The sequence below is a fragment of the Odontesthes bonariensis genome, chromosome 10 (genome assembly GCF_027942865.1).
Source record: "Odontesthes bonariensis isolate fOdoBon6 chromosome 10, fOdoBon6.hap1, whole genome shotgun sequence".
Lineage (NCBI taxonomy): Eukaryota > Metazoa > Chordata > Actinopteri > Atheriniformes > Atherinopsidae > Odontesthes > Odontesthes bonariensis.
Window position 1 is genome coordinate 2,377,366 of NC_134515.1, and position 18,617 is coordinate 2,395,982.

General features: G+C 43.8%; 1 protein-coding gene across 3 annotated transcripts in view; it reads left to right on the top strand.

The window, feature by feature from the left end:
- Positions 1-18,617, top strand: part of LOC142390472 (myosin-4-like) — a 72,672-nt gene that overhangs the window by 19,936 nt on the left and 34,119 nt on the right. For all 3 annotated transcript variants that reach the window (XM_075475924.1, XM_075475925.1, XM_075475923.1), the window contains exons 5-20: positions 670-813; positions 905-1,061; positions 2,060-2,087; positions 4,229-4,322; positions 4,425-4,517; positions 4,600-4,663; positions 4,994-5,092; positions 7,859-7,962; positions 8,048-8,186; positions 9,292-9,410; positions 9,505-9,654; positions 10,297-10,467; positions 10,555-10,734; positions 11,632-11,764; positions 11,843-11,919; positions 13,165-13,252. In XM_075475924.1, coding sequence (XP_075332039.1) covers positions 670-813; positions 905-1,061; positions 2,060-2,087; positions 4,229-4,322; positions 4,425-4,517; positions 4,600-4,663; positions 4,994-5,092; positions 7,859-7,962; positions 8,048-8,186; positions 9,292-9,410; positions 9,505-9,654; positions 10,297-10,467; positions 10,555-10,734; positions 11,632-11,764; positions 11,843-11,919; positions 13,165-13,252 — 1,840 coding nt within the window. The remainder of the gene's footprint in view (positions 1-669; positions 814-904; positions 1,062-2,059; positions 2,088-4,228; positions 4,323-4,424; positions 4,518-4,599; positions 4,664-4,993; positions 5,093-7,858; positions 7,963-8,047; positions 8,187-9,291; positions 9,411-9,504; positions 9,655-10,296; positions 10,468-10,554; positions 10,735-11,631; positions 11,765-11,842; positions 11,920-13,164; positions 13,253-18,617) is intronic.

Consider the following 18,617-nt stretch of genomic DNA (forward strand, 5'->3'; position numbering starts at 1 on the left):
CCAACACTGGGCCAACACTGGCCAACACTGGCCAACACTGGCCAACACTGGCCAGCACTGGCCAACACTGGCCAGCACTGGCCAGCACTGGCCAACACTGGCCAACACTGGCCAACACTGGCCAGCACTGGCCAACACTGGCCAGCACTGGCCAACACTGGGCCAACACTGGGCCAACACTGGGCCAACACTGGGCCAACACTGGCCAACACTGGCCAGCACTGGCCAACACTGGCCAACACTGGCCAACACTGGCCAACACTGGCCAACACTGGCCAACACTGGCCAGCACTGGCCAACACTGGCCAACACTGGCCAACACTGGGCCAACACTGGCCAACACTGGCCAACACTGGCCAGCACTGGCCAACACTGGCCAACACTGACCAACACTGGCCAGCACTGGCCAACACTGGCCAACACTGGCCAGCACTGGCCAACACTGGCCAACACTGGCCAGCACTGGCCAGCACTGGCCAACACTGGCCAACACTGGCCAACACTGGCCAACACTGGTCAACACTGGTCAACACCGGCCAACACTGGCCAACACTGGCCAACACTGGCCAACACTGGTCAACACTGGTCAACACTGGTCAACACCGGCCAACACTGGCCGAGGCCGGTTACCAACAACAGATTCAAACTGCAGTCGTGTGTTTGTCTCAGTTTCTGATCGTGAAAGAAGACGACCTGCAGCCCATGAACCCTCCTAAGTTTGACATGATCGAGGACATGGCCATGCTGACCCACCTGAACGAAGCCTCCGTCCTCTTCAACCTGAGGAGGAGATACAGCATGTGGATGATCTACGTCAGTATCCGGCACTCGCAGAACATCGAGCACCATCTAAATGAATAATACCGTCTCCGTCCTCACCTCTGAACCTGTGTTTGTGTGTCAGACGTACTCCGGGCTGTTCTGTGTGACCGTTAACCCCTACAAATGGCTGCCTGTGTACTCCACCGAGGCGGTGACGGCCTACAAAGGACGGCGTCGCGCAGACATGCCGCCCCACATCTACGCCGTCGCCGACAACGCCTACACCGACCTGCTGCAGAGTGAGTCGCCTTTGACCTCCGACGGGAGCTTCCTGCTTCCTGGGGGGAACCCAGTGAAAGAAAAGGTTTTAATTATGAGGTTTTATCCAGATGCAATTTAAAAATGTTCCTCTAACACAGTGATACTCACTATTTTTTTGACAAGAGCCACATTGGCAGAGCCAAATCAAGGGAAGAGCCACTTTTACGACAACATACTAAGTCCCCAAATATGCATTTCTACATATAAAACTTCCCACAAAAAAAGAAACAACACAGCCAATACATTTTCAATTCAGACCACATTTACCTTAATACTGGGATGAGCGGAAGCTGGCGTGCATGTCCTTGACTTTCTTCATGTTGTATTTGTAGTTTGTTGTTGAAATCATAGTGAGACATTCCAGATGAGCATGTTTTTTGTGCTGGTTTTTGTCCTTTTTTGATTAAAAACCGATCCATTGTGCCTGCATCTCGCTCTGGCTAAAGGAGCTAGCGTGCGCTGGCTAAAGGAGCTAGCGTGCTCTGCGGTCAAGCGTGAGGTGGTTTAAGCGGGCTGCGTTGCCAGGTTTAACAATTCCTACTTTAGGAAACACCATTAAGCCTTAATTAATACTTAATAAAAATACTTAATACTACAAAAACGCAAACTTTATAAAAATACTTAATACTGTGCAGTATTCGCTGTATGTTATTTGAAAAAATGTATTGTTATTGTTACCATATAGTTATAAGCTGCTATGGGAGTGCGAGCCGCCAGTTAGAGCTTGAGGAGCCGCGCAATGAGTATCTCTGCTTTACAGATGGTTGGAGGAGCAGAATCAGAGCAAAGACTGATTCAGTCAGACTCCGCTCTGTTCTCTGGGTCATCAGCTGAACTTTATTTCTTACATTTAGTTGTGGTGTACAACAGGACTCTGTATAAGGACCTGTGTTTACCTGTTATAAGGCAGACATCAGTTTATATGTGCATGTGACTGATCTACGCTTTATTCACTTGGTTTCATTTTCTCCAACAGACGGTGAAAACCAGTCGATGCTCATCACGTAAGTCTGACTTCATCTTTATTTTTTATTGTTTTAATCCTGTTTTTATTGGTTTTTCAGTTGCAAGTGTACAAACAAAACTGACAACGAAACATGAAACACAAAAAACAAACAAAAGTCCCACCCCAAACTAACACGAGCGCTGCAATATGTATCTCTACATATATATATATATATATATAAACTAGGGCTGGGCAACGATTTACACAGATAAAAACACAAACAAATGAAAGAAATTAAATTGAATTTACAAGCAGGTTATGAAAAACAAGTACATGTAGTGGAGTCGGCCTCAAGTGTCCTCAGTTTGGATTTGAAGGTACTCAAAGAGATTAACCCTGTTAGCTTCCAGTCCTTCTGCAACATGTTCCATGCTGGAGCTGCAGAGCAGCCCAAAGCCTTTTTACCCAGTTCAGTACAGGCATGTGGAGCAGAAAGCAACATGTAGTCTTAGGAACGGAAGGATTAAGGACCAGCACCTCTCTGTGCAATTAAGGAACAAGTATAGGAAGGCAGTAGGCCAAGTAATGCCTTATATTAGGAATGGGCGAGTTAACTCATTATTATCGCATTAACTTGTTAATTATTTAACGCCTATAAATATTTTATGGCGCATTAACGCAGGTTTTATTATTGTAAAAGTCTGTTGAATGCATCACATTCACACAGTTACAGCAAACACCACGAAGCATGGAGGAATAAAATAAAGATAAACTAGCAGGTAGCATCACCGCTACAGGTGTGAAGCTAACGGAGCTAACGGAGCTAACGGAGCTAACTGGCGCTACTTCCTGTTTTACTTGTTTCAACATAAAAGCACGCATTTCAAAATAAATTTTTAAAAAACTCCTGCATTTACAGCCAAGTTGAATTGTCTTCTCAGCGTAGTAGTTCCAGTCTAAAATATCACTTAAAGGCAAAACACACAACTGATAGCAGCAAGTCATTCAAGGAAACAGACAGTGGAGCGAGGCTTCTACATAAAAACTACAGAAAGATGCTGATGTTAAAAGTGTGTTTGCACAACAAATGTTATGGCACTTTCATTCATATGGCAGCACATTTAAAATAAAGCTAAATGCTAAAAGCTATACGCTACTTTTGGATTCATTTTTGGATTTTGCGTACAAATGCGATTAATCGGGGAAATCATGAGATTAATTAGATTAAAACATTTAATCGTTGCCCAGCCCTACATTATATATAAAAGTACACCAATGACTAAGTCTTAAGCAGCCCATCCAACTCGAGTGTATAACTCAGAGTTAGTAATGAAGCTCAGAGAGGCCTGATGGACCGTGTCAACCATGTACAAACATCTAGCAGAAGCATTCATGTATAAAAGATCTCCATAATCCAGCCCAGGTAAAAAGGTAGCAGCAACAAGTCGTTTTTTTTACATTAAAAGAAAAGCACATCTTATTTCGAAAATAAAAGCCCAGTTTTAACCTCAGCTTCACCAAATGGAGACATTTTTAAATCCAGGTTAAAAACATTTCTGTTCTCATGTGTCTATGCATGAAATCTGCACGCTATCTTTGAACTTATCTGGACTGTTGCTGGTTCTTTAATTCATTTCAATTATTTTATTTGTTTCGCCTTATGATTTTTGATGATGTTTATATTTTATGTATTTTTAATGCTTCTTACACTCCCTGCTGCAATGCTTTTATTTTATTTTATGTGAAGCACTTTGAATTGTTTGTACATGAAATGTGCTACTAATAAATTTGATTTGAGCTTCTTCACAAGTTTCTCTATATGCGGCTTGAAAGTGAGGGAGTCATCAATTAAAGACACCCAAGTATTTATACTCGTGAACGACCTCTATTTCATTTCCCTCGAGGGTGGTCAGTGATGGGGTCATTTGTGGCCTCTGCTTAGATTTAGAGAACAGCATAAGCTTGGTGTTTCAGCTGAAGTAATGAGGCTTTCTGCAGGGATTCAATGGCCTGAACAAGAGTTGATCTGTAGCAGTAAATAACTGTGTCATCAGCATAGAAGTGTACATTAGCATCTGTCATCCACAGCTGGAAAACACTAAACTAAACGCCATACTGTACATTTAGTACATTCTTTTACTTTGTTGTTGGATATCCTAACAGAGTTCCTTCAGTTTCTCCTCATTTTCATCCCCTCAGCGGTGAGTCGGGCGCAGGGAAAACGGTCAACACCAAGAGAGTGATTCAGTACTTTGCCATCGTCGCTGCTTTGGGGGAAAATGTGAAAAAAGGAGTGAGTTCATTTCACTTGATCTGCGTTAGTATTTGTTAAGCGTTGGATTGAGTTGTGATTCCATGCATTGGTCGTATAAGCTCCTCCTCCCTCTGCATTCAGGGCTCTTTGGAGGATCAGATCATTGAAGCCAACCCAGCCATGGAGGCCTTCGGTAACGCTAAAACCATCCGCAACGACAACTCCTCTCGTTTTGTGAGTGAAGTCGATCTAAAGGCCGAGCTGAGGAGACGGTTTGGAGTCAGCATGTTATAAAGAGTGTGGGTCTGTGTTTCAGGGAAAGTTCATCAGGATTCATTTTGGGCCAAGCGGGAAGTTGGCATCTGCGGACATCGACATCTGTGAGTTGCTTTCAGATTCTAGAACACCTCTTGATTTGTGTTGAGTTGCATAGCTATGCTTCACTACTCTGTATGTGTTAGAGAATTGTTTACGAATGAGCCAAACCATTATGACTAGTTTAACTGGTCGAGTGGCCACAATGGAAGTCGGCTTGTTGGAAGCAGATTCAGGCCAACATGCTGGATAACACCATCTAATCAATGCTAAGTGACATTTAGCCTGGACAGGAAGGTGAAAAACAGTGAAGAAGAAAAAAGCAAAGTTCCTGTAGATGTCTCACAATATCAGTGCTCTCCACTAAGTGTGGTTTTGTGTCGGTTGTTTCTCAGATCTTCTTGAAAAGTCCAGAGTTGTGTTTCAGCAGCCCGGAGAAAGAAGCTACCACATCTACTACCAGATTCTGTCCAGCCACAAACCAGAACTGCAGGGTAACTACACCCGCCAACACAAGCTGTCCAATCACATGCTCGGATAGAAATACAGTCAACTGAAAACTGATCTAACATTCAGCCTCCTTCATAAATCAGCAACCCAACCCAAAATAACTGCAAAAGACCCATGATCAACAGCTAAAGACATGCGACCAACCGCTAAAGACACGCTACCAACCGCTAAAGACACACAACAAACAGCTAAAGACACACAACAAACAGCTAAAGACACACGACCAACAGCTAAAGACACACGACCAACAGCTAAAGACACACGACCAACAGCTAAAGACACACGACCAACAGCTAAAGACACACGACAAACAGCTAAAGACACACGACAAACAGCTAAAGACACACGACCAACAGCTAAAGACACACGACCAACAGCTAAAGACACACAACAAACAGCTAAAGACACACGACCAACAGCTAAAGACACACAACAAAGAGCTAAAGACACACAACAAACAGCTAAAGACACACGACCAACAGCTAAAGACACACAACAAACAGCTAAAGACACACAACCAACAGCTAAAGACACACAACAAAGAGCTAAAGACACACAACAGCTAAAGACACACAACCAACCGCTAAAGACACGCGACAACCAACAGCTAAAGACACGCTACCAACCGCTAAAGACACGCGACAACCAACAGCTAAAGACACACAACAAACAGCTAAAGACACACAACCAACAGCTAAAGACACACGACCAACAGCTAAAGACACACAACAAACAGCTAAAGACACACGACCAACAGCTAAAGACACACAACAAAGAGCTAAAGACACACAACAAACAGCTAAAGACACACGACCAACAGCTAAAGACACACAACAAAGAGCTAAAGACACACAACAAACAGCTAAAGACACACGACCAACAGCTAAAGACACACAACAAAGAGCTAAAGACACGCAACAAAGAGCTAAAGACACGCAACAAACAGCTAAAGACACACAACAAAGAGCTAAAGACACACAACAAACAGCTAAAGACACACAACCAACCGCTAAAGACACGCGACAACCAACAGCTAAAGACACGCTACCAACAGCTAAAGACACACAACAAACAGCTAAAGACACACAACCAACAGCTAAAGACACACGACCAACCGCTAAAGACACACAACAAAGAGCTAAAGACACACAACAAAGAGCTAAAGACACACGACCAACCGCTAAAGACACACAACAAAGAGCTAAAGACACACAACAAACAGCTAAAGACACACGACCAACAGCTAAAGACACACAACAAAGAGCTAAAGACACACAACAAAGAGCTAAAGACACACAACAAAGAGCTAAAGACACACAACAAACAGCTAAAGACACGCAACAAACAGCTAAAGACACGCAACAAACAGCTAAAAACACGCGACTCAGGCTACACGAGGAAACCTGTAAAAAATAACGTAGAAATTATTTATGCACAAATCCACTAAAGAAAAAGAACGAGCTCTAATTATTCACATTTAAATTAGAGATGCACCGATTGCAAAATTCTTGGCCGATACCGATTTTTAAGTAGGTCTGACCTGCCAAAACCGTTTTTTCCATCTAAGAAATAATTATAATCTGTCAGGATGGGTGGGTGAGGTAGGACACGGATGCGGACAGCAAAAGATGTTCAGTAAAAACAGAGATTTATTATTCAAAAACAAAACGTGGTTAACAAAAACGTGACGATGGAAAAACAAAAGAAACAACTAGGCATGGCATGGAATAAATACTTAACTTGAGCAAGAAGGCATAGCGAGGCATGAGGGGTGTAGACGGAGTAGGATCTGACAAAAGGACAGGGGAGACTGGAAACTAAATAGGGAACTGGGTGATCGTGAATGAGTGCAGCTGATGGGGAAAACACAGGTGAAGTGAGTGAAGCTAACGAACAAGCATGGGAAGTGAGGGGGAAAACAATGGCAAGACCAAAAACAAGAACTCAAAACCAAGACATGAACTGAAAACCAAAACATAACCTAAAACATGGTAAAACATAAAACTAAAAACATGGGAAAAAGTCACGTGGGCGTGACATAATCATATAATAGACACTATATTTGTTTGGCTTGAGTACCCTTTCCCAAATTTAATACAAGTACCCTTCTCCCAGACAACATTTTGCTTATATAACTGCAATTAAAACCACAACTAGTGGTAGGCTATATGCCATCATAACCCCCCTTTTTCAAGAACAAAACATCACAAATAAGAAATAGAGTGAGAGTTTCAACAGTGCCTCCTGAGCACTTTTTCCTCCTTATATTTGCTAAACAAACCCAGGTGCTTCTTTTCCAAGTGCCGTATTAAGTTTGTTGTTCCAAACGTCTCAGGCGTTGATCCTCCGCGGCTTACTTTTGACTTGCAAGCATTACAAACGGCGTGTTTTGGGTCGTCCTGGCACAAAGTGAAATAAGTCCAAATCAGTGACGTGTTTTCTTCCTGAATCTTGCTAGTTTTTAGCGGTTTTGCTATGGGCGCGTTGAACTGCTACGCACCGCGCATGCGGGTCAGTTTGATCAGCCAGAAACCGCAAATTACGACAGTGATTGGGGCCGATTGGATATAAAACCGGCTTTTTTAATCGGCGGCCGATTGATCGGTGCATCTCTAATTTAAATCATGTGGATATTACATCAGTGGATCAGGAACTGGAACCCAACGTCTGGGAATCATTGATTTTTTAAAACATTTCAGTCCTAAATATCCAGTTTATTTTCATGATGATGAATATTTCATGTGCTGCAGACATGCTGCTGGTGACCACCAACCCCTACGACTACCACTTCTGCTCCCAGGGAGTGACCACGGTGGAGGGCATCCACGACGGGGAGGAGCTGAATCTCACCGACGTAAGAGACACATCTGCATCCCCAACGTCACTCGTTCCCCGCAGTGTGACCGCAAACCAACTGTCCTCTGTGTGTTTGTGGGCAGCGCGCCATGGGCACGCTGGGCTTCACCCCGGAGGAAAAGTACGGCTGCTATAAAATCGTTGGCGCCATCATGCACTTCGGCAACATGAAGTTCAAGAAGAAGCAGAGAGAAGAGCAGGCAGAGGCCGACGGCACAGAGAGTACAACACATTTAAAACACTGTTTTTTTCTAACTGTCGCATGTTTAAAAATATTGTATTGTAACAAAAATAAATAAATAGATAAATAAGGAGTTGATGAGCATCAAGGGGAGCTTTACATTCATAAAGCTTCCCTTGGCATAGCAAATGGGTTTGGCATAAACGGTATTCAGATTACAATTCTGCTGCCATAATGCTGGACTGAACAAGGGGTTAAATAAATTTTTTTTTTTTAAATAATAAAAAAAATCATTTAATTTAAAAACATTTAAATAAAATAAATAATGTTTTTTTTTTATCATAAAGTGATATCTTAAAGCCTTTTGGACAACATTTGCCAGTTTGCAACATGAGGCGAATGCCGCCGCGCGAGTGAAAAGATGCGAATTCGCGCGACTTCAGAAAATCCAACTTTGGCGAAATCTTCGCGTCAGACAGCCTATCAGCGTTGAGATTCTGGACGACTGTGACGTGGAGACAGATGGACAGGCGCTGCGCAGCTGAAATGGAGCGCCTGTAGTTGGTGTCCTGCCGAGAGATCACGGCACCGATCCTCCCGAGCAGGTCATCAAACTGGGTCCTGGTGAGCCTGAAATACCGCTGGAAGCGGCCGTCATCCAGATGCAACTCCTGGAAAAGGCGGTGAAATTATCCGAGCTGAATGCACCTCCGGATGATGTCACTGACCCAGACACGACGGCGTGTGCGTTTCAGACGAATCTTGGACTGCCACAGCAGGTACAAGGACGCGATGGTACTTATATCAGCCATGGTTGATGAGAGAATGAAATGGATAGCCCCTTGAGCTATTCGCTCGTTTTTTACTCGCGCGAATAACGCAAGTAAATTCAATTACACCCGTGGCAACACTCGTGCGAGTAACGCGATGCAAAAATTCGCACCGCGTCCGGTCTGAACGCACCGTTAAGCTCAGCGTTTGGGAAATACGGTCTTGGTTGAGCCACAAGTGACTATATTTGGACAATTGATGGGCTAATAGCTATTGGGACCACCAGGAAACTGAACGACAAAGAGTTAATCTAGCTCACTCTTTTTATATTTTATGGTTTAATATTTCACGAGTCTCTGTGTTGTGTATGTTAAGGTGTGGATAAAGTAGCTTATCTGATGGGCATCAGCTCTGCCGACCTGCTGAAAGGCCTGCTGAACCCCAGAGTCAAAGTTGGAAACGAGTTGATTATTAAAGGACAGACCGTAGAACAGGTATTTAATCCATCAGTCATAGAGTACCGCGTTGTCTAAAACATACAAACAAGCACATCTGGAAAAGGACAGATCATTTTGTGTCTGATTACAGGTCAACTACGCAGTGGCAGCCCTGGCCAAAGCCATCTATGACCGCATGTTTAAGTGGCTGGTGGGTCGCATCAACCTGTCGTTATATACGGCTCTGCCTCGGCAATACTTCATTGGAGTTCTCGACATCGCCGGCTTTGAGATCTTTGAGGTAAATTCAAAAGACAAGTAAGATCACCCTTTAACCAAGTTAAGATCCATGAATATGCGATAAATCCTGTACATTTTTATGTTATGAATGATAAAATGGTCAACTGGCCGAGTCCGAGTTGAGATTACAGTATAACCGATCAACTGAAGCCATCTGCACAACTAGGCGTCCCGTTTCTTTTGAAGCTCAAGAAGTTGTGGTCATCTTGGCCTTTGGTGGAGGCACTGGGAGCCATTTGGATGAAGTTAATAGTTTAAAATTGAATGCTTGCATTGTTTTCAATTAATTTCCCCCAATTTCAATGAGCAGTACTCATTGAATACAGTCCAAGGAATTAGCGTAAATCAGGATTACCGGGATATGATGCTAACTTTAGTTTGTCGTGAGCTTTTTTTGACCACGTTGGTCATTCAATGGACCACCAGCAGTGTTTCTACTTTACATCTGAGGGACGACAACAGTCCAAGAAGATCAAGATGATCCAACTCACCGCTCTTAAAGCTCATTTCACAGGTTCTTTGTTTCACATGAGAAAATGTCAGAGTTTATCTTCTTTTTCCTGGAATCCGCTGTTTCTCTAATATTGCTTCAACCCTGCTTTAGAGATACAGCCCCAAACGTGCTGTTTATCTTTTCCTATAGTTAAACAGCTTTGAGCAGCTGTGCATCAACTTCACCAACGAGAAGCTGCAGCAGTACTTCAACCATCACATGTTCATCCTGGAGCAGGAGGAGTACAAGACTGAAGGGATAGAATGGACCTTCATAGACTTTGGTTTGGACCTACAGTCCTGCATAGACCTCATAGAGAAGGTGCGTTTCCACGATGTACATCTCTTATGAAAGGTTAACAAATCAAGTCGTTACAGTGAGTTCATTAACCTTTGTTTCCATGTCAAGCCGATGGGGATTCTGTCCATCATGGAGGAGGAGTGCATGTTCCCCAAGGCCACGGACAACAGCTTCAAGACCAAACTGTATGACCACCATCTGGGGAAGTCTCCGAACTTCCAGCGACCGCGGCCTGACAAAAAGCGCAAATATGAGACGCAATTTGAGGTGGTTCACTACGCCGGAGTGGTGGGTATCAGATAACACTTTGGATTTTGAGTGTTTACATAGACATTTACACATTGATGGTTCCAAGCCAGAAAAACTACCAGGTTACTTCGATATGTCCTGGGGGCTGATCCTTGAAGCTGAGTCTTTCAGTGGAAGTTTCTATAGAAGATCTTTTATTGGAGTTTTTTTAAGGGTTTTTCAGAAGAGGATTGGTAGAAAAGCCAGTTAGACCCACGCTAAACTGCAGAGATTGTACCACATCTGGCTTGGAAACACCAGACGGAGATGGTAAATGTTGTTTGAGAGGGGTCTGTACCTGACTTATCCTGCTCCCACAGCATCACAGTTATGTCAACTTTTATAACTTTGGCTTAAACATAACAAGCCATTTGATATCTTTCATAACTTTAGAGGCCCTAAACCAGAGCCTTGGGGAACACCACATTAAATGTGTGCACGGAGAGGATTCCCTGGCACATTCAAATGGTAGAAAAGCCGGTTAGACCCACGCTAAACTGCAGAGATTGTATCACATCTGGCTTGGAAACACCAGACAGAGCTGGTAAATGTTGTTGGAGAGGGGTCTGTACCTGACTTATCCTGCTCCCACAGCATCACAGTTATGTCAACTTTTATTACTTTGGCTTAAATATAACAAGCCATTTGTTATCTTTCATAACTTTAGAGGCCCTAAACCAGAGCCTTGGGGAACACCACATTTAATCTGTGCACAGAGACGTTTAGTGATCAACATGAAGGAGAGTTTGATGATTCAGATTCAAAGCCTTGTTCTCTTACCAGTTGAATTTAACCAAGATAAAAGTCACATCGAAGTATGAGTGTAAACGGTAAACTTACGACAAACACAGTTCTCATATATCTAACGTAAAGTGTGATGTCTGCTGCTGGCGGCAGGTCCCGTACAACATCACAGGCTGGCTGGACAAGAACAGAGATCCTCTGAATGAGACGGTGGTGGCCCTCTTCCAGAAATCCTCCAACAAGCTGATTGCTGGACTTTTTGAGAACTACATCAACTCAGATATGGGTATAACTAAATGTTACGACTGGTAGTTCAAATCTGAGTGAATGGGTCGAATGATGTGCTGTCTGTGGTTATTTTCAGCTGGTGATCCGAAAGGTGAAATCAAACAGAGGAAGAAGAAAGCAGCTTCTTTCCAGACAGTTTCTCAGCTGCACAAGGTGAGTCCAACCGAAAGGTGCTGCAAGACAACATGAAGCTGAATGGAAATCGATAAGCTCAACCATACCCTGTATCTAAATAGATGTAAGTCGCTTTGGATAAAAAAAAAAGCGTCAGCTAAGTATAATGTAATGTAATAAAAACCAAAGCTGGGGAGTCAGCAGGATGATAGTTTGGGCAAAGGAACTCACACCTGAATAGAATAGATTTATTGGAAAAACAACGAGACGAAGTTTAGTAGCTTTGAAATGGCAGAAAGACACAAAACAAATCAGGATAAAACAATAAAACAAGTACAATATCCCACCGAGGAAATGGTAATATCAGTCCCGTTGGGTGAATGGGAGAGCTGTCGTGGGTAAAATGAGAATAGAAGGGGGCTGAGAACACATCCCTGTGGTGTGCCAGGATCAGAATGGCAGGGGATGATGTATGAGCTCCTGTCCTGATGTTCTGTCCTGTTCTGAACTGCCTGGTTTAGAGATAAGGGTATGTGCTTTGGCCATATTGACCTAAAGCATCCATAGAATTTCTTTTAACTGCTATTATCATCCAAACAAAGAGAAGACACTCAGCATTGCCTGTTGGACACCCACCATCGGTATGAGAGCTTTAAGCTGACATTCAGATGATTCACCTTCTGAGGTTTGGTCCAGGCCTCCAAAGTATTCAGCTGTGCGTTGTTGTGGAGGAAAAGGAGTCGGACTCACCTTTGTTGCCTCTTATGGGGAATTTATTGAGCAGACCGTCACCGAGACTTCCCGAAATTCCCAATGACCTTAGTTTGTGAGATCTTCTTATACCTCTTGACAGAGTTCATTCTGGTCCTAAACAATATGTGGTTCGAGCCGTGTCAAGGCCCTGCTACTCCCTACATAATCCCCCCTAAAATCACTTATCCGTGATTTAATAAAGAAGAAAAAAATCTAACCTAATAACCTGTCACCATAATTAACACAAAATTATTAAAGAAAACTAAAATAATCAATTGAAACATGTTCAAATATAACTGAAAATAATATGGAGTGTGAACGTAAACTCTGAACCCAAAAATTAAACACTATCAAATCTCAGTATTAATAAGACTTGAGCCCAAAAACTGTTTAAGACCTTTAACATTACCATCAGGATCGTCCACTGTTCGCAGCGCGTAGGAGCGAAGAACCAGAAGAACCAGATCTAAACTCTGGGAACATGATCAGCACAGATTGAACTGAAGCTCTCAATTCTTTGTTCAATTGCAGGAAAATCTCAATAAGCTGATGGCGAACCTCCGCAGCACCCAGCCTCATTTTGTCCGCTGCATAATCCCCAACGAAGGCAAGATTCCAGGTAAGACCATCAAGCATCCCCTTCCAATGGCCGCCTGTCTCTGTGAGGCAGCGATCCTCATCACTTAGTCCCAGCCGGGCCTGTCGCACAATAAAATGTGAGTTTTATCACGTTTGTGACAGTTTCCTGCAACGCTTAACGCACGTGTTCTAGTCAGAAAAGGAAAAATGTAAGTTTTTCAGTTGATTTAAAGGGCTGATGTGGGTAAATAACGCTTATGTAGCCCAGAAAGTGTAGCGTGAGAGTAAAATTATCCTTTTTTTGCCTTTTATTTTAAAACTTCTATGGTTTTATACTGTGGAGCAACACGACAGAGATCGTGTCGTCCTTCCGCCGGTGGAGTAAAAACTCACCCGGCTTCATAAGGAAAGTGAACAACTTCATGTGTTTTACTTTGTTTCTGTCGTTACCAGGATTTTAAGTGTTAATCTGAGACTCGCTGCGGCTCTGATTCATGTCGTTTTGTCCTTGTTTGTGTAAAAGTAAAAGCTGCCATGTTGGCACGATGCATGGCTGTGCAATAACCAGAGGTGGGTAGAGCAGCCGAAAATTATACTCAAGTAAAAGTACTGTTACTTCAGAATAATATGACTCAAGTAAAAGTAAAAAGTAGTCATCCAAATAATTACTTGAGTAAGAGTAAAAAAGTGCTCGGTGAAAAAACTACTCAAGTACTGAGTAACTGTTGAGTAACGTCTGATTTATTTGTTAACACAAGCATTCAATCAGACAGAAAAAAATACTAAATAATCATCTTTAGGAAAATTAGAGTTCATCCAATTGATAAAATAAATTAAAATGAATTAATTACTTACAAAATAGCTTAAATTAAAATAATCCAGGTAAATTCAAGAACTTCAATAAATAATAAAAGAGACTTAGGAAATGTTTAAAACATATGTAACCCATATGTAACCTAAAAAACAAACATTCACCTATCCATGGGGGAAAAACGAGTTTAGGAAACTTAGCGCTACATGTTTCCTCAAGTTAGATGTTGAGTTTCTGCTGAAATGTGCGTTTGTTTTGGTTGCCACAGAAGACACATAATGTAGCTGCTGTTTCTCACTCTCTGTAAGGTAAACATGCTTTCAGTATGAGGCCTCGTCTGCGTCTTCATTTCCCACCGTTGGTTCTGACATTTTTCATCTGTTTCTTTCTTTGTTTGCTACGACTGCTAATGCTAAAGCTAACCCGTCCCGCCGCTGAGATCGAGTATGGTCACGTGACCAGACTGCACGGCTGCGTCTGATTGGTGGAACACAGTCAGGTGGTAGAGCCTTTGGCGGAAGTCTCTCTCTCTGTCAGAATAAAACATTAAAATGAGGCGTACGCGGGGGGATAAAAATAATGAGGCGTAGAATACCAAAGAGGTAAGAAGAAAAGTAACCAGCTCATTGTAGCCTAATGTAGCGGAGTAAGAGGACAGTTTCTGCTGCACACATCTACTCAAGTAAAAGTAAAAAGTATAGAGATTTACAACTACTCCTAGAAGTATAATGTTTTCAAAAACTTACTCGAGTAAATGTAACTCATTGCTACCCACCTCTGTCAATAAGGGAGGTTGATGTGCACCGTTGGAACAAGTCGATCTCTAATCAGACACATGCTCATCAGCCGACGCTAAAGCTTAATTTTTTGTTTTGCTTTCCTGAACTTTGGTGGATTTATCATCAGTATTGTAGCGGCCTCCTGGCTGCATCAGCTGGAGTCGCTTTGACGGGAGTATCCAGTTAAGTTCTGACGCGCGTTCTTATTTCTCAGTGCTCGAATTTATTTTCTTTCGGGTCTCTTTACGTTACAGATCTTCTTGTTTTCTTCTCAAACTCAATTAACACTGTTCAGCATGGTTACACGACATCTACACGGTCAAAAAACTGTTTCCCTTCCAACACCCGTCATCAGAAATCCAATTCATCAGTGAGCCACCTGTGCTCCGGTTAGATAGGCGAGAGTCGGGAGGAGAAACCAATCAGAGCCCACTATAGCCCAAGCACCAGTGCCGCTCCCAAATGCATAGTACATTTACTAGATATTGCTAAATTAATAATTATCAATAAGCAGACAAATCTAAATAACTAAATATCACCATAAAGTGAGAAAAATAGAAAATGGCTCCAACATCCCGGCCCCTAATTGTCTACACTATCTGACAATTACAGTAATTAACATGGAGCCATCAAGTATAATTCAGGAGGTTAAGGGTATACGTAGAGTCCATTAAGCATATATGCAAACTCATCATCGCCCATATCTGCAGAAAAATCAAAGTCATTTTTAATTTTTATTTTTTTAAGGCAAGATTATCAAAAGGATATGTCCTTCAAAAGGTCGTCGTAAAAAGGGAAAAAACTCAAAATTGTAATGTTCAAAAGGCAGAAAAAACAAAAATGATCTTCAAAAATTATATAATCCTCAAAAAGGCAAAAATCTGGAAAATCTCAAAGAGCAGACAGGTCAGGCCTCCAGAAGAAGGCACAGTTTTGTGATGGGTCTCTCTAGGACGTTGCTTGCTGTTCGTATCTTGACCCGTCGGACGTGTCCTCTGCTGTCTGAGATGACCTCTGTTATTCTTCCCTTAGGCCATGAGTTTCGTGGTGATGTCTCATCCATGATTAAGACTATGTCACCTGGCTTGAGGTTCCTCTTCACCATGTGCCATTTCTGTCTTTCTTGCATTAGGGGAAGGTACTCTTTTACCCAGCGCTTCCAGAACAGGTCAGCTAAGTACTGGACCTGTCTCCATCTTCTTTTAGCATAGCAGTCATCCTTTGTAAACGCCCCTGGTGGCAGCAGGGGTTTTCCCTTTAGTTGGAGCAGATGGTTTGGTGTGAGAGATTCTGGGTCACTCACATCGTTGGAAACTACAGTGATGGGTCGATCGTTCAGGATAGTTTCTACTTCGCAGAGAACCGTCTGCAGGCTCTCATCATCCAACACTTGCTGCCTAACGATGGAGTAAAGGACTCTTTTGATGGTTCTGATGAGTCTCTCCCATGCTCCACCATGGTGCGGCCCGAACGGAGGATTGAAAGACCATTTGATCCCCTCATATGATAGGCCTCGTTGGATCTTTCTATGATTCAGAAGCGCAAGGGAGTCTCTCAGCTCGCGTTCTGCGGCTACAAAGTTTGTGCCGTTATCAGACATCATCTCCTTGACCTGGCCCCTTCTACACATGAAGCGTCGGATGGCAGCAATGCAAGAGTCAGTGTCCAAGGAATGTGCAAGTTCCAGGTGGACAGCTCTGCTTACAAGGCAGGTGAACAAGACTCCGTACCTTTTCACAGTCGCTCTACCTCGCTTCGCCTCTATAGGGCCAAAGTAGTCAACTCCGACGTAGGTGAATGGAGGGTGGTCTGGTAAGGTGCGGTTTAATGGCAGGTCTGCCATCTTCTGTGCGGCAGGTGGAGTGTGCCAGCAACGGCAGAAGACACATTCCCCTATGGTACGTCTTGTAGCTGCATTGGCTTGGAGTATCCAGAATCTTTGGCGGAGTTTGGCCAGGGTCTGATTCCGTCCACCATGACCTGTTGAGATGTGAGCATGTCTAATGAGCAGTTTGGTTACATGGCAGGCTTTAGGTAGAATTGCAGGGTGTATGAACTCTTCCGGCATTGCGGTCTTGCTCAATCTCCCACCCACTCGTAACACTCCGTCAACAAGGATGGGGTCAAGTTTGCACAGTCTGCTGCCCTTCTTAACAGGCGTCTTCCCTTTCTCCAGTATTGAGATCTCCTCTGAGAAGTGATGCCTCTGAACATATTGGAGCAGACTCTTTTCAGCACGTGCAAGATCCTCAACTGACAGATTTTGGTAGGTAAGTATGCTTTTCCTGTTGTCGTATGTCTGTTGGCCGGAGAGTGTCATGTCTCTTCTTCCCTTGATCAACTGTTTTAGAAAGTCTTTGAACTGGAGCATCCTTGCAGTAGCTCTCTTCAGGTGGTTCCAGGAGGAGAAGTGCTGTATGAATTTGATGACTGGATCACACATTTCATCTGCTGCTGTACTGAGGACTGCAACAGTCTTCTTAATTTCCAGGTCATCATCAGAAAGTGACAGTGTTGTCTCAGGAAGTTTCGGCCAAGAGTGTTGAGGCTGTTTTAGAAAGTCTGGCCCATTCAGCCATCGTTCACACTTCAGGAAGGACTCAGTGGTCATGCCACGTGAGGCGTCGTCAGCGGGGTTTAGACTGCTGCTTACATAGCGCCACTGAGACTTTTCTGAGAGGTCTCTGATGGTGGTCACTCTGTTGGCTACGTATGTCTGAAAGCGACTGGTGTCATTCAGGATGTATTTTATGACTGCAGTGCTGTCTGTCCAATAGACTGGTGCCTCTAGCGTCAGTTCTAACTCTCTCTCCAACATGTTGTTGATTCGCACTGCCAGGACCGCTGCTGCCAGTTCTAGTCTGGGGATGGTGACAGGCTTCAGTGGTGCTACTCTTCCTTTACCCATCATAAATGCCACATGGGTGAGACCTGTGGAGTCTGCAAGTCTCAAGTAGCTCACTGTGCCGTACCCTACCTCGCTGGCATCACAGAAGTGGTGTAGCTGTGCTTGGTACACGTTGGCAAAGTCCTTGGGTCTGTAACATCTGCTGATGTTTAGGTCTTCCAGCTGGCCCAGTGCTCCAACCCAGGTCTCCCATCTTTTGGCGAAGGAGGCTGGAATCTCTGAGTCCCAGCCAAGGTTGGATCTGCAAAGCTCTTGAATGATTCTTTTGGCTGGGAGAATCATAGGTGTCAGGAAGCCAAGGGGGTCATACAGGGAGTTGACAATGGCGAGGATCCCTCTGCGTGTATACGGCTGGTTCTTTGGTGATATCTCGAAACATAGGGTGTCTGAGCTGATGTTCCACTGGATACCGAGAGCGCGCTCTAGAGGTGTCTCAGTCTTCTCCAGCTTGACGTCTTTGATCTCTTTGGAGGCCCTGTCTTCCTTTGGAATTGAGGCAAGGACGGATTGGCTGTTGCTCACCCACTTGGTCAACCTGAACCCTCCTGTTGCACATGTGGCCCTCAGGTTACTAACCAGGCTTATTGCCTGCTCTTCAGAATCCACTGACCCGAGGAGATCATCTACATAGAAGTTCCTCCTTATGGTCCGCAACACCTCTGGATTCATCACGCCCTCGCTGTCCTTCGCAGTTCTCTTTAGGGCATAATTGGCACAGCTGGGTGACGAGACTGCACCGAAGAGATGTACCACCATCCTGTACTCGGCAAGGGGCTGATGTACGTCGCCATCGGGCCACCACAGGAACCGCAAGAAGTCCACGTCGTTGCTGTGAACTCTCACTTGGTGGAACATGCCCTCGATGTCAGCCATCATGGCCACGTGCTCCTGTCTAAACCTGAGGATG